Source organism: Eumetopias jubatus, unplaced genomic scaffold, assembly GCF_037043125.1.
Source record: "Eumetopias jubatus isolate StellerSeaLion01/CBP00866 unplaced genomic scaffold, mEumJub1_p1.0 scaffold_2, whole genome shotgun sequence".
NCBI lineage: Eukaryota > Metazoa > Chordata > Mammalia > Carnivora > Otariidae > Eumetopias > Eumetopias jubatus.
This window is the reverse complement of record NW_028274808.1, coordinates 126314209-126331566: the sequence shown is the minus strand read 5'-3', so window position 1 is coordinate 126331566 and position 17358 is coordinate 126314209. Positions and strand designations below refer to the sequence as shown.

Sequence of the window (17358 nt, the reverse complement as noted above, 5' to 3'; positions counted from 1 at the left end):
TAATTAAATTTACTCCTAAGTATTTTACTCTTTTTGAGGCTATTGTAAATGAAATTGATTTCTTTTTTTTTTTTTAGGAAATTTTTTGTTAATGTATAGAAATGCTACTGATTTTCATATTTTAATGTTGTGTCCTGCAACTTTACTGAAGTCATTGATTAGATCTAATGGTTTTTGGTTGAATCTTTAGGATTTTCTATATATAAAATCGTGTCATCTGCAAATAGAGACAATTTTTCTTCTACCTTTCCAATTTTGATACCTTTTATTTCTTTGCCTTGCCTGATTGCTCTAGCTAGGACTTCTAATATTATGTTGACAAGGAGTAATGAGAGTGGGCACCTTTATCTTGTTCCCAATTTCAGAGAAAAAGCCTTCTACCTTTGACCATTCAGTATGATGTTAGCTGTAAGCTTGTCATATATGGTCTTTATTATGTTGAGATATGTTCCTTCTGTGCTTAATGTGTTGAATTTTTATCATGAATAGATGTTGAATTTTCTCAAATGCATCTCTGTATCTATTGAGATAATTATATGAGTATTTTCTTTCATTCCATTAATGTCTTGTATCACATTTGTTGGTTTGCATATGTTGAACCATCCTTACATTCCAGGGATAAATTCCACTTTTCTTGGTGAATGATTCTTTTTAATGTGCTGCTGTATTTGGTTTGTTACAATTTTATTGAGAATTTTTGCATCTGTATTCATTAGGGATATTGGCCTATGGTTTTCCTTTCCATTGGTGTCCTTTCCTGGTTTTGGTGCAAGATAATGCTGGCTTCCTAAAATAAGGTTGAGAGGATTTCCTCCTCTTCTGTTTTTTTTGGAAGAGTTTGAAGATTGTTGTTAATTCTTTAAATGTTTGGTAAAATTCACCAGTGAAGCAATCTGGTCCTGGGCTCTACTTTGGTAGGAGATATTTTATTATTGACTCAATCTCCTTATTAGTAAATGGTGTATTCAGATTTTGTATTTCTTCCTGACTCAGTCTTGGAAAATTATACACATTTCTCAGAATTTTTCCATTTCTTCTAGGTTGTCCAGTTTGTTGGTGAATAGTTGTTCATAGTAGCCTCTTATGATCCTATGAATTTCTCTGGTATCAGTTACAATGTCTCCTTTTTATTTATAGTTATATTGATTTGAGTTCTTTCTTTTTTTTCCTTGTTTATTCTAGTTAAGGGTTTGTCAATTCAGTTTATCTTTCCAAAGAATCAACTTTTAGTTTGGTTAATCTTTTCAATTGTTTTTCTGTTATATATTTGATTTATTTCTGCTCTAATATTTATTCTTTTCTTTCTTCTACTAATTTTGGGCTCAGTTTCTTCTTCTTCTTCTAGTTTCTTATGGCATAAAGTTAGGTTGTTTATTTGGGATTCCTCTTGCTCCTTAATACAGGTGTTTATGGCTATGAACTTGCCTCTTAGAACTGTTTTTGCTGTATTCCACAAGCTCTGGTATATTATATTTCCACTTTCATTTGTGTCAAGAAACCTTTTTTATTTCTCCTTTAATCTCTTCTTTAATTCATTGGTTGTTCAAGAGTGTTGCTTAACTTCCATGTGTTCATGACTTCCCAGCTTTCCTCTTGTTACTGATTTCTAGTTTCATGCCATTGTGGTCAGAGAAAATACTTGGTATAATTTTAAACTTTCTAAATTTTCTAAGACTGGTTTTGTGTTCTAATATATGCTCTACTGTAGAAAATGTTTTGTGTGCACTTGAGAAGAATGTATAACTACTGTTTGGATAAAATGTTTAGTTTATCTCTGTTAGGTCCATTTAGCCTACAGTGTTTTTCAAGTTCACTGTTTCCTTATTGATTCTCTGTCCAAATGATCTATCCATTGTTAAGAGAGCGATATTGAAGTCCTCACCTATTACTGTATTACTGTTTATTTCTCTTTAACTCTGTTAGTCTCTGCTTTATATATTTAATTGTTCCAGTGCTGGGCACATAAATATTTGTAATTGTTACATTTTCTTGACATGTTGACCCCCCTTATCATTACATAATGACCTTCTTTGTCTATTTTTATCATTTTTAGTTTAAAGTCTATTTTGTCTGAAATAAGTACAGCTGTCCCTGCTTTTTGTTATTGTTGTTATCAATGTTGCTTGAAATATTCTTTTTTCCTTCATTTTCATTATATGTATCTTTAATACTAAAGTAAGTCTTCTGTAGATAGCATATTGTTGGATCTTGATATTTTTTAATCCATTCATCTATTCTTTGTCTTTTAATTGGAAAATTTAATCTGTTTACATTTAAAGAAAGTGTTGATGTGCCCATTGAGATATGGATAAAGAAGAAGTGGCATATATAATGGAATATTACTCAGCCATAAAAAAGAATGAAGTCTTTCCATTTGCAACAACATGGATGAAGCTAGAGAGAATAATGCTAAGTGAAATAAGTCAATCAGAGAAAGACAGATACCATATCATTTCACTCATATGTAGAATTTAAGAAACAAAACAAACAAGCAAAAGAAAAAAAAATGAGAGAGACAAACTAAGAAACAAACTCTTAACTATACAGAACAAACTGATGGTTTATAGGGGGAGGTGGGTGGGGAAATGGGTGAAATTGGTGAAGGGGATTAACAGTACATTTATCATGATGAGCACTGAGTAATGTATAGAATTGTTGAATCACTCTATCATACACCTGAAGCTAATATAACACTATATGTTAGTTATACTGGAATTTTTAAAAATTAATTTTAAAAAAGGTATATGTACCCCTATGTTCACTGCAGCATTATTTACAATAGCCAAGATATAGAAGCAACCCAGTGTCCATCAACAGATGAATAAAGAAGATGTGACATTAATATATATATAATTACTTTATATATATATATTATAAAATATAATGTATATAAAGTATATATATATAATATGTACATATATAAATACAATATACAATATATATACATATATACAATATATACAATATATACATATATAAATATATAAGATATATACATAATATATATAATATATACATATATAAATACAATATACTATATATACATATATACAATATACAATATATACAATATATATACATATATAAATATACATATAATATATATACATATATATATAAGTAACCTATGATTCTAGGGAAATTAACCAAAAAATAATTTTCAATATTATTTATTGAAGTAGAAATCTGAAAAGTTTTATTAAATATGGGCATAATAGTATTAATATCACCTAACTACTGAATAATGAAGCATTTGGAAATAAAGTAGCTATCTGTGGTTATAATAAGAGGATAATTAATTCTAAGGTTGAACAAGAAGTTAGAAGAAGTATTACTGAAACAAGTTATACTAAATATGTATCATGCTTCTTTTTGGCTTGGTCTTACATAGCATCATAAAAGGGAATTAAATATGAAGTAAGAAACAACCAAAACACAGAAATCCATGCTGATGTTAGGTCAAAAGATTTTTCAGTACTTAAAAATTAACTTAAAAGTTAATTTGGTATTGATTGTGTATGACCTCAGATTCTCAATAAATACTTGTTGATGTTCTTTTATTCTATTTGCTTCTTTCCACAGGTGGAGAGGTCCCATACACGACTCTGGCTACTCGAATGATGATGGGGGCTTGGTGGTTGTTTGCATTGATTGTCATCTCATCTTACACAGCAAATCTTGCTGCTTTCCTCACTATTACCCGCATTGAAACCTCCATCCAGTAAGTAGACAAAGATTCCAGTAGCCACAAAGCATGAGGAATGACAAGAATAGCCAAAGCTATTTAAATAAGTATGAGGTATCTGATAATAAATTTACATCCTCCTTTTGAATAAAGGCTTAGTTTTGTGATATGCAATTATCACTGTATTAGTAGAACACTTTTTATAAAATAAAATTCTGGGTGTGATTTTAATGTTGCTTCCTACATTTTCCTGGAAGAAAAACACATATTCAGTGTTTTAGCTTCCACAAAGTATGACAATGTTTGGGCAACATTGTAAAAAGGAAGGAAAAAGAGTCATACTAAAATATATATACATTTCAAGTTTGACAATACCAGTTTTTATCTTGAGTCTGCCCCATTATGCACTGTCTGAGTAAATAGTTGGATAGACATTAGATGATTGATAGATGACAGGTAGGGAAAGAGAGAGAAAGAGAAAGAGAGAGAGAGAGAAGGACACGGGAAGAAGGAGAGAGATAAAAGAATCTCTAAAGAGAGAAAACCACATTCTCTTTGTCTCTTCATTACATTGTAGCTAATGTCATAGCTACTGTGGTCATTATTACTGCTGCTTGTTCAGCTGCAGTGGTGGCAAGTTTTCACCAACTATGGTGCACTTACTTAAATCCTAAAAGTTACCTAAGTCAATGTCTCAGTTCATGAAAGCCACTCTCACGAGCCCCAAGTGTCCAAAGACCTATGATCTAACCCCGCCAGTTCTGCTTTTGTGGTTTCAGGCCATACGATCAGCACCACAGTACAACTTCTGCCTTATTAGAACATAATGTTCTGTATATTGTTTTCAGAAACAATTTCCTGAAAATGTTTTATTCATCCAAAAATGAGACAGTGTGAATTGTCTCAGAGTTGAAGAACATTCGTTCTCCAAAAAACTGACAATTCAAAATTATGAATAATTAAATTTGTTAAGAAATTCATTAGGGATTTAATTCATTCTCAAAGGAAAACATAAGAGTTATTCTTCCCTTTAGAAAAATTTGTAAATGAAGTCCATTAATAGCCACAAAACTATTATAACACAATACTAAAAATAAAATCAAGAATTAATGATCTATAAAGAAGTAGGATATATTTTTTCAATTACCTGTGGTATACACTGAAACCCCCAAATTCAACTAATAATCATAACAGACAGTTAATTATTTCATCCAGTTATTGAAAGTAGATGAAGAAACAGAAGTTTGCAAGTTAAATTCTCAAAATCATATAGCCAATAGTGTCAGAGCTGGAAGTCTAACCTATGTCAATCCGATACCAATCCATGGTCTTAGCCACTGAAATTTTTCCTCATCTAGTGATGGTTTTTACAGTTTTGTTTGTCTAATCTGCTTCCCTGGGGTTGCAGACCTCATGGTGTGTGTGTGTATCTGACTATGTAGTCACTACCAACTTTGCCAGCATTAGTTTGTATCTTGACTTTTATGCATTAGCAGTGGGAGGAGAAGCCTCTATCAAATTTTTACACCCATAAGGTTTCTCTAAAGCTAAAACCTAATAGAAAAAAGATGGTAATTTCACATGATGTTTCCCACGAGTATAGTTCCACAATCCACAATAACTGAGCCTTCATTTCTTAAAAAATTATTTCTTTCTAATGCCAGCTCACATTATTAAAAGTCAACAGTGGGTATAATCAATCTCCCTTCCTTCTAATCTTATCACTAGACTAATTTTGAAAGGGGAAAAATCAGAGCCAAAGGAGTTAAGAGAAGCCTGATTCTCTCCCCAAACTTAAAGATATCTTCTAATTTCATGCCTCAGCTGCATTGGTAACCATAATTGCTGGCAGTGTTTCTTGGAAACATTTAAAGTTCCGTTTGCAACTAATGTCAAACTTTCTTGGAAAATTCCAAGTTTAATTTTTCTTAGACAGACAAAACCCACAATACCATCCAATGTCATGCTCCTTAATCATTTCTATTCATGATTTGCTCATCACTAAATGAAGCAATGCTTGTCAATACACCTTTTTCAGCTCATTTTTGCCATGTTATTGGCATACATATACCAGCCACATGTTCATTCCCAAAATTGCTTCTCCAGACCCAGAGGGACAGAGATAGAGGGAAGTCAGTGAGAGGAAGGGGAAAAGCTGCTACTTCTGAATAGATAGTTGACAGAAACTCTTAGAGTTTGGTAAGAGAAATCCAATAGATTTATTCTTGAGGAACTGAATATATTTTACAAAATTTACCCCTTTTTCAAAATTAGATATTTATCCACATCTAACCTGCTAGTTGGCACTTGCCATTAATTAAAATTTTGAAAGTGAATTTTCCCTGAAAAGGTAATTCCCAAGTTTAATTTTATACCCCTTCAATGATAACTCTGTTCTGCTGCTTGATATGATTTCATATGACAGCTGATGATACAGTTGGGGTGGGTAATATTGAGGTAGACAGCTCAATTTCTAAAGGAAAAAATTATGCAATTTCTACAAAACTCTAATGACATTTGGACTTGTTCATTGTGATCGAATGGTAACAACAGGTAGCTAATTGCTTTAGATACCTAGCAAATGGAATGTACTTTTTTCCTACTGGTAACCAGGCTAAAATTGGCAATGGTGATATGGAGCATGTGAAGTTTTGAAGGTAATTTCAGAGTAAACACTGGGTAATAACATCATGAACATTAGTTCCATTAGTCTTTGTTGTGATGCGATTTTCAAAAACCTACTTCTTTCATATACAAGGTGAAAAGAGCTATGAAGGAAATCACAGTTGTACAGTTATAGTCATTAATAACTTTAGAATCAGATTGGTCTTTGGTGGTGAAAACTGAGGTCTTTCATTTCCTGGGGCTGTAAGTAAGCTTGGGTCTATTCAAAGAGATCCCAAACTCCCACCATATTTTTATGTTTAAAGCATTCAGTCACCATAATGTTTGAGGTTGGACTAAACAAATATTGACTTCATGTAGTCACTGAATAAACTAATTTGGGATAAATTTCTTTCCAAGTATATGCAAAAAGAGATCCATATTCCATCCTATCACTGGAGCAGACTCCTTTTTCATTAGCATACCAATAATAGGACTTTTGTGTCCACATTTGCTCACATTTGGAAAAGAAAAAAAACATTGAACAATCGTTTTTCTCAGTGCCACACAATAGACTATGAGATAGCCCTGGACTTAGAAATCTAAGTCTGTCTAGACAATGGGGAGGGTATGTGCTATGATGAGCACTGTGAATTGTGTAAGACTGTTGATATCAACAATATATTATATGTTGAAAAAAAAAAAGAAGAAGAAGACGATAGGAGGAAAGGAAAAATGAAGGGGGGGAAATCGGAGGAGATGAACCATGAGAGACTATGGACTCTGAGAAACAAACTGAGGGTGTAGAGGGGAGGGGGGTGGGGGGATGGGTTAGCCTGGTGATGGGTATTAAAGAGGGTACGTACTGCATAGAGCACTGGGTGTTATACACAAACAATGAATCATGGAACACTACATCAAAAACTAATGATGTAATGTGTAGTGATTAACATAACATAATAAAATAAAATTTAAAAAAAACATTAAAAAAATAAAAAAGAGCCTACCCTTCCTCAGGGGTCAGGAAATTTATAATCTGAGAGCCAAAAAAAAAAAAAAAAAGAAAAAAGAAATCTAAGTCTGTCATCAGGTCAGGTACAGAGAGAATGCGTAGAACAGGCAGGAGCTCTCTAATGAAATTCTTTCTTTCTTTCCTTTGCCGGCACAAAACTATGTAACTATCTTTAGCAAGTTACTATTCAAAAAGAGCATTACAATCCTGCTTTTTGGAAATGGAGGGATTTCTAACTATAAAAACTAAATAAATATATTAGCTTCATTCATTTAATTCAACTGAACATATATATGTGTGTGTGTGTGTGTGTGTGTATATATATATATATTTAAACATCATATTAGGTATTGAATCTAAAAAGATATTTAGATATTATCCCTGAGTCACAATTTAGAGACATAGCAGTGTAAAATTTAATGACATAGAAGCTATGATAGGTTTATTTGTGAAATGCTGTGTGAACACAGGAAAGGAGTGATTTAATTCAATAATTTGGAGAAGAGGGGGAGGAGAAAGGTAAAAAAAAACTATCAGGCATCACAGAAGTCTCATCTGAGAGTTTGATCTTGAAAGACGAATTTCAAAAAACTGAAGGGCTGAAGAATATTTGCAAAAGCAAGAGAGGTATGAAATTCCTAGGAGAGTGTCTAGCAAAGGGCAGATGATCAAAATCTGTTAATTTCCTTCCTTCCTGGATTGAGATGGGAGATGTGAGAGTGACAGGAAATGAAATAGAAAAGGAAAGTGGAACCAAATCCTGAAGAGCATGATAAAGCTTGTTGAAGAATTTGGAAATTTTCCTGGAGAGTGACATCATTGAAGAAAGACAGCTTTATCTGTGGAGAAGAGCTTGGGTGGGAGAGAAAAAATGTAGAAGTGTATGGAAACTAGTAGGTTTCTATTTAATATAAACCTGAATCACATATCTTCTTGTTTCAGGGCTGTTTAATTTGAAAATACCAAAGGCTTAAGGGAATTTAAGAGAAATGTGGCTTGAGAAACTAGGCTAACAGTTACATTTATAGCAGATGCAGGAATATTGACTTAGTTTATTTTTTTAAAGAGAAAATGTGGTTAACTACCTTGTAACTAAACAGGTAGGGAAGAAGAGAGTTACTAATGTGAGAAAATTCTAGAAATCACTCTGATTGGATGACTTTTCAGATGCAATTTTGCAGAAAAGTTGCATCTCAGTGTCTGCTATTCATGGATTTTATCCTGCCTGTTATTTATTTTTAGCCTTAAGCCATCGAAAAATAAGTCAGACTTATTTTCAGTAAATTTAATGCATTTTCGAAGTAATACAGGGCTATATTGAGAAAATAGGAAAATACTGTAAATTTTGAAGGACAAAGTGTTAATAATCCATAACTTGCCATATTGCAATATGTTCTGTTAATTTTTAAACAAGCTTTTAACAGTTTATTTTGAAGTAATTATATATACACAGGAAGTTGTGAAGTTAGAGCATAGTGAGGTCCCATGTACCCTTCCCCTAGTTTCTCCCCCACCCCACCCCCCCCCCGCCCCATGGTTACATCTTAAGTAATTATAGTCCAATATCAAAACAAGGAAATTGACATGGATACAATGTATGCAAATAGCTCTATGCCATTTTATTACATGTACAGAATGTATAACCACCACTGCAATAGATATAAAACTATCTTATCATTACAAATATCTCCCTCATTCTACATTACTTCTTCCTCACCCTCCCCAACCCCTAATAATAACTGTTAGGTCGTTGGGGCACCAGGGTGGCTCAGTCGTTTGCCTTCGGCTCAGGTCATGATCCCAGAGTCCTGGGATCGAGCCCCGCATCGGGCTCCCTGCTCGGCGGGAAGCCTGCTTCTCCCTCTCCCACTCCCCCTGCTTGTGTTCCCTCTCTCGCTGTGTCTCTCTCTGTCAAATAAATAAATAAAATCTTTTAAAAAAATAACTATTATGTCCTTTATTCCTGTGATTTTTATCCTTTCAAGAGTGCTATGTAAGTTGAATCATACACTATGTGGCCTTTTGAAATAGCCCCCTTTTCCCCCCCCTCTCAGCATAATGCCCTTGAGATCTATCCAAGTTATTGCATGCATCAATAGTTCATTGCTTTTTATTGCCGAGTAGTAATCTCTGGTATGGATGTACCGGTTTGTTTAACAGTTTACCTACTGCATGGAATTTTTGTTGATTCCAAGTTTTTGGCTATTACAAATAAAGTTGCTTAGGGCATTTATGAGCATTTCTGTTTTTGTACAGATATGCTTTCATTTCTCTGGCATAAATGCCCAGGGGTACGATCCCAAGTCTCCCTGCCTACTGTTTCACTTCTTACTCTCTTTTCTCTTGCTTCAACTATTACTCCCCTCTATCTCATTCTCTTCTCATTCAGGCTTATGATCCCGAGTGTGGAGTCCAAATGTTTGCCTTCCTCCATCCTTTAAATTGGTTTGGAAACCTCCATTATTACTACATCCAATCAAAATAAAGTGCAACTCCTTAGCCAAGCATAGTGAATCCTTCAAAAGCTGACCCAGCCTCATTTCTCTACTGGCACCATCTGTAATCCATTCTCACACTTGTTCCTGCTCCAGTTAAGCCACTCTTGGAGGACTTTCATACTTCCATGGAGCTTACATGCTGTCCCCTTTCCCTGAAATGACCCAGAACTCCCTTCTCTTCCACAGCATCCATTTGCACAAGCGCAATTAGCCAATATACATGTGTCTTTTCTTTGAGAGTATAAATTCTTCAAAGGCAAGGGCCATGCCATATTCACATTTGTGCCCTTAGTGTGTCCCAGAATGCCTGGCGCATAGTATTAATAGTAACAGCGGCTAACATTACTGGGTGCTTGCTATATGACAGACACTTTCCTAAATGCTTTGCTTAGATTTTCTCATTTAATCCTTATAATAGCCCCATGAGAACTATATTGTTTTCATCTCCATTGTGAAGATGATAAACCAAAAGCTAGGATAGTAAACCCGGGCAATCTGGCACTAGAAACCTTGTCCTAATCAGTGGACCATATCATTACAATTAGCAAATACACCAAACCTTTATCAAATGAAATAAATAAACAAATGAATAAATGAGTGAATGAAAACCATAAGGGTCACTGTAAGTTTTCTGAAAAATACAGAGTTCTTCAGGAAAGAATCAATGGCTGAATTATATTTAGCTAAGTTAATTTCAGATATTTCTAAGTTACGTGGTATCCTAGAAACAGGCACAGGAGACCATGAATTTAAATAAATCTGCTTTCAAATCCTTTGCCACTTATTAGCTGAATGATCTTGTCATTTTCCATAATCATTTTAAGCCTTATTTTCCCTAAGGGTAAAAAGATAATGGGTTCAACTTCATAGGTTTGATGTAAAGAATAAATGGGAAACAAAGAGACATAAATAACAGCACAGTTCCTGAATACACTGTACATTTGCTTCCATTTTTCTGCTTCTTCGCTAGGAGGTCACGTGGATTCCTTGGACTGTTCTTCCCTCCACCCTTTTCGGTGGTGCTTATCACTATCATTTTTATTGTTTTGTCCACAATTCCATACACTCAATTATTCCTTCTACCAGCTCCCTTAGACCTCGAAGCTCCTTGTTGTTACTGCTCTTGCTTCAGGCACAGCTGCCACAGACATTCCTCCTAGTCCCTCTTCCTGGGTGTGGTCTTTGTGTCACGCCATTTAATCCTCCAAGCCCCCAAACATTAAAAAAAAGAAGAAAAAGAAGAAGAAGGAAAAAACAAACAAACAAAAAACCCAAAAAACACTGGCTGTCAGGAAGCCTTATCCAAATGTAAATATAAATAAGAACTTGACTGAATAATTCACTGTTGTCTCACCTTAGCTTGAGTAACCATGTCTATGGTCAATCTGCTACTGACAGTGACTGCACCAACCCTGGGTCAGGACATCTGTTTGTTAAGCAAGTTTTCTCTTTTAGCTCCTCTTCAATTTGCCCTCTCCTAGCACAGCTCAAATGCTGCTTCCTCTGTGTAGCCTTCCCCGTGGTGTTCATAACTAGATTCAGGGTCTCTTTTTTTTAAACCACGTAGCATCTACCTGGCTTACACCCCGAATTACTAAGTGCTGGGGCAGTATTCTGCTCATTTTACCTTCTCAATTAAAATGTATATTTTTGAGCGTGGTTTTATCACCTTTGCATCAGCACGGCGCCTTATGTAGTAACTTACTGAGTACATAGTTGGTTACAGGTAAGTAGTCAGTAAATAATGAACCAGAAAGGGGTTTCTTAGAATCTGGCCTGAGACTGTGGAACCTCACGACCTGTTTGTATACCTCATAACAAATCCGGAAGAAATCTGAAAGCCATTTTTTGCGCCGTTATTCCAGAATAAGAGAAGGAGCCCCCAACTGGTATGCCTTCGAGGTTTTCTTAGTGTCTCACCCACTTCAGGCTTCCAGTGGGAGGCTACTTGATAGCTCTCAGCAGGGGATTGCACACTCTATTAGGAACAGCCAAAATCAAGGTCGCTGAAGTGAGCTGGGCCTGATTCATACCACTTTCATGTTTCAGTTTAGTACAGAATTGTATAGGCTTAGCTTCAGCGTACACAGACACCACAGACGGAGGAAGACATTCATCTCCTTCCTCTATATTGTTCGGTGTTGAAATGGCTTACTTGTCAAAGCACTTAAGTACTGCAGTGATGGATGTTTTATAAACATATAGCCATCTAGATATTATAGGCCCTGATTTTCTCTCTTTTTGAAAAAAATAAAAACTCTCAGTGTTTTTCAAAGCCACCCTTCAGTGAGCATTTAATTAAAAGTTGTCTCCCACTTTATTTGTGACTCCCAGGAACAGGGCTATATTAGCATTGCTATAGGCTCTTATTTACACTGAGCTCACCGAGATGAAAACTTCGCCAAACTAATAAGTGCCCACAACCCCTAACATGATCTTCTTCTTGACAAGCAATTATTCTAAGCAAGTCAAGTCCTTTGCTCTTTTATCACCCCAGCCTTCATCATCTCAACCCAGAAACCTATTAAGAAATTGGAAAACATACATTCCTGTCTCCTCTTTATTTCTTGTTTTCCTTCCTTACCTGAAATCAGCTGAATCAATAAATTCTATCTACCACCAGTATGTGGATATGATAAAAGCCCTATACTCAGGAGTACTTGGTTGAGTCATTTCAGAAGAGCTAGTTGGAGTATGGGGCCTGTGTTTGTGAAACTAATGTACGAAGAGTATGTGAGAGAAGTAGTGACAATGAGATCGGCAGGCAGGGCTGTCGGGCAGAACAATTCTGAAGGAGGCTGGAGACCTAGTTCAAGGGTTCAAGCCTTGTTCTTGCTATTAAAGAATAAGGCGAGTTTACTTTGTACCTTAGCTTTCTGTCTTTAAAAATGTGATCCATTCCTCCTCTCACTGCACAAATTTTTGTTCCACAGTTTGGATTAAGTTATTTTCAATGCACCCTTCAACTGTACCATTCTCTATCAACTACACAAAGGAGATATCTTATTAAACGAAGTCTGAGATAACAGATAACAATATATTCACGTATCATTTTTATAAAAGAAATCCTAGATTATAAGGCAGAACTGAAAGGAAACTTTTGGTTTGCCATATCTTCTTTTTTTCTTGCTTTCTGTTTCTCTTGTCTCAGCTTTCTCTCCCTGTCCTCTCCATCGCACCAGCAATCTTGATGGGCTGACCTCCACCCTCTGCTAAGTGTCTCTTTGACCCCATTAGTTCTCTGATCCTCTTAGTTGCTCTGCAAGCTCCTGTCATCTAAAGATAGTCAATTTATTTTTAATGACTTTCTCCTCCACTCCTACACACACACACACACACACACACACACACACATTCACTACACACACCCCTACCACAGCCCCTATTTCTCAACCCCTGATCTTTTAAACTAGGGACAGAGTTTAAAAATCGCCAGATGCCCCAGATCATGGCAAGTCATTGAGAAGATAAAGAACAGATCTGTGGGTAGCTTCCTGGGCTGCTTTTTCAGATGAAGATTGCCATTTTCTCAGAGCAGTGCTGCAGAATCCTCAGGATTGCTGCTGAATGGGGCAGGGATTGGGGTGGGGGTGGGGGCATCTTTCCAAAACATTTTGGGCATTTATAATCTGAATGGCTATTAATAAGACCTGACTATAGACAACAGGACATGCATTTTATGCATACTTTTAGTCGAAATTTCTCAAAAAAGAAATATACCTAATTGGGAACAGAGCATAATTTCTCTGAATGATTAAAAAAAAAAAAACAAAAACTTTTTTGGAGAGATCCACAGACCTACTGCACTGGAAAGGAGGAAAATATATTTTGTATTTGTTATATTTGTATATTTGTAATATTAAGTTATCAGTAGAAACCTGGTCTCCTGCTCTGTGTTATGAAGGGCCAGGATCTTTGTTTTTAGATAGATTCATTAGAATCTTCCCTGATTGCTTCTCGGCCTTTTGGCTAAGATCAACTGTAGAATCTTCCCTGAAACAATGACCTTCCACTTTACTTTGACAGTAATGTTCTCCTGGGTCTTCAAATAGACTATTAAATTTGCCCCACTGTTATTCTTAGTCACTTCTTTCTCTTCAGTTATTTCTTTCCACTAAGAATAATTTGATAATGTGATTAAAGTTTTTGAGCTCCTTCAAAGAACTTACAGGGAAAAAAAACTATAAATTACTATTGACTCCTCATTTGAATCTACATCGTATTTTATTTGGGTCATTTTTTGTGTGTAGTAGTAGGATGTATTATTGTATCACAGCTTGTTAGCAGGCTATATGTGAGGTTATGATCAATGGTTCAATGTCAGCCTTGGCGGGTATATTGAATAAAGTTTTTCCCGTAAGTCAGCACTGGCCCTGATTCTAATGAACATTTTCGGCGCAGATTTGAAGTATAGAATAGGGAGTAAGCTTATTAAACATGCAGATTACTTTATATTGAGCAGGGGTGATTATGGACTAGAACCACACTGCAAGAATTCATAAAGACCTTGGCAAATTAAACAGGGCGATTATAAGTGAGATGAAGCTTAACAGGGACAAATATGTAATAATTCACTCAGAGATAGAAAAAAACAAACTGTGTGTCTGTGTGTCTGTTGGTGTGTGTGTATATCCATGATAATTTACAACTAGAGGTGAGGACAGTTTCAGAATGAATCATCTGTCAATTACAAATTTGAAATGAAATGTTGGTGTTTATGAAGAAAATGGCCAAAGTCACCTAGCAGTGTAAAAGTTGTTAGGGCTTTTTAAGCACCACTATATATAAGGTCCATAAATTACGCAAAAATTACCATAGAAAGGGAAAAGATGCCTTAGCTAATAACAATGTAAAAAAAAATATGAGTAATAGATCCTATGGGTAAGAACTACAGGAATTTAGTGTTTAACTCAACAAGGAAAAGGCTAAAGGATGAAAACGAAAAAGAAGTGTTTTATTATATAAAGAGGTATTGTACTGGAGGTGACCAGTAGCTATTGCCCATTTTCACTGAGAAGAAAATGAGAGGCTTATGTGAAATACGCAAGTTGTAGGTTAGGCATGAATGAGAACTTCCTGGCGTTAAGTTTTCTAAGTCAGTAAAGTGCCTAAGGAAGAAGAATAAAGTCCATTTTGGAGGCTGGCTTTTATACCGTAAGATGGATCATCGAATTATGTGATACCTCCAGGAACTCTTCCAAACAATCTGATGTTAAGATTTTATTAGGGTTCTTTCTTAACACTATTTAGAAATTTGTTGATCCTCAGGGAAGGTCATGAGAATTAGTCAGGTCTTTCCTATATTTTCAATGATGGAAGAACATAAAAATCTACTGTTGTATTGAAGTCTATTGAATTATTTGAGGATATCATCTTAACATAAATTTTACAATCAGCTGATAGTCAATGCTGACATTATGAAATGCTGACCATACAAATTTAGGATAATTCCATATTTGTTCATAGTGTCCTGGGGTAAATAAATATTGCATCTTTTTCATAGTATCTCGGGAAGAAACTGCACATACTTTCTGCCTTACACAGATAATTGCAGGGTATATGAATTCACAGACTACTGGGGCCTTTTGTAATGGAGTTTTGCTTAATTAGTATATACATCAGTATCTACATATATCATGAAAGGCTACGTTAGTTAACTCATAAACTATTTAAGATAGAGAGCAGGGTCATAAATGACAATTTTGTCAGCAGGTAGAAAAATATAGTGTCTTTCACATATCAGGATTCAGGATTCATGATGTGGCAAAATTAGTTCCTAGCTTATAATGTGGGTCAACAAGTCAGAGAAGCCACCCAGATTTTCCATATTTTCTCACATCTGTATAGCATTGTCATTTTGGAGAGAATTTAAGAATCATTTTTATTAATCATGCCTAACAGCAATAAAAAAGACAGAGTGTTTCCATCCTCCTTTGTGGTCTCTAAAATGGCCTGTCATATCCACAAACCAAATCAACTTTTAAATGTGCACGGGAATGCAAGTCTCTCCAAGGGAGGCTATTCCCTTAAGTAGTTCATGATATCCATCTTTATCATGTATTTTGTATGAATTTTCAATATTACCTGTGACCATCTTGTCTATAATGCACGGCAGATGGGGATGCCCCTGACTACTCTGTGAGGGAGAAAGTGCGGGAAATATTTCTAAATCTCTCAGGAAAGCCTTGAGAGTCATCTTGGTGTCTAGTGATCTATCATGCAGGAACACCCATTCAGAAGGGCGAAGTGTCCTCTTCATGAGTACTACTACGCTTATTCTAGACCAGGCACACTTGAAACATCAGCCATAGAAACCTTTTTCTAGATGTCTCCTCAGGCAAGGAAAACAAAAGCAAAATTAAACCGATGGGACTATACCAAAAGAAAAAGCTCTCTCAAGCAAAGGAAACCGTCAACAAAACAAAAAGACAACCTACAGAATGGGAGAAGATACTTGCAAAGGATCTATCCGATAAGGGGTTAATAGCCAAAAAAAAAAAAAAAAAAAAACTTACACAACTCAACACCTAAGTAAATAAACAAATAAGTAGTTCTTAAATGTAAAGATCAAATAAATATTCTAAAGAAGTTCACAGGACAAAGACCTGAAGCTGTCTTTTACCTGGTTTACTCCGCTGAGGCCCATAAGGGCAGATTTGGGGGCAGGTGAGGTTATGTAGAACAGGAGTGTGGAGGGGACAGAACAGAGAGATGGGAAAAGACCGCACCACTCAGGCCTTGAGTGTCCCGCAGGGAGCCACCCTCGTCCTCTGACCCTCCTCTGTAAATCCTCACCCCCTTTGGTCCTCATGCAGCCCCTCTTATGAAGCACCCTCTCCCTCCAGGGGGCCTCCTTTGGGAAACTATCCTTGGGTCCACAAGTAAAAAATCCTAGCCCTCTGCCTTCCCTGGTGTCACTCAGATTTGTCTCTGCTATCTTGAGAAGGAAGAAACTCTGGCACTTCGAGGAGAAGGAAGACAAAATCACTTTACTGCTCCAACAGAGATTGCTGTGGCTGAGTTCTTCCTGAATTACCCTGCCCCACCAATTACACTCTTAGGCTCTACAGTCTAATGAGAAAACCATATTTCTTCCACTAACATGACTTTGATCTTAATCTTTTTTTTAAAAAAAAAAGGGAAGTTAACATCATTGGGCTAAAGAACATTAAACTCTTCCCTGAGCCTCTTTTCAGTAAGTAGGTGGCACCCCTCATGCACTTAAAGTAACTTTCACTGAGTCTTCAGTAGGGACTGAGCCCTCAGCAATCCAAATTGTCTTCTGACATGAAGAGTCTTGCTTGCCCCATCCTTGACCCTTGATCCCCTTATATTTCATCAGATTTTCTGGATAAACCTGTGTCTGAGAGGGTTTGGAAAACTTCATTGAGGAGAAGGAGCTACTAAAATGCAGAATGTGGTTTCTCAGAGGAGAAGCGGCCTTTGGCTGGGCTGCAAATAAGAAGATGGGAAGCCTTTCTGTGGTGCTTCGTCCATTCTTTTTTAAGTAGAGCATACACATTCTCTTTCCTCTTTATGTAAAAACTTAACCCTGGGGA

The 17358-nt window shown here is 35.8% G+C and overlaps 1 protein-coding gene across 1 annotated transcript in view; it reads left to right on the top strand.

Moving 5' to 3' along the window:
- Window positions 1–17358, top strand: part of GRID2 (glutamate ionotropic receptor delta type subunit 2) — a 1398327-nt gene that overhangs the window by 1161924 nt on the left and 219045 nt on the right. The window contains exon 12 of the mRNA XM_028117832.2: window positions 3583–3721. Within this exon, the coding sequence (XP_027973633.1) occupies window positions 3583–3721 (139 nt within the window). The remainder of the gene's footprint in view (window positions 1–3582; window positions 3722–17358) is intronic.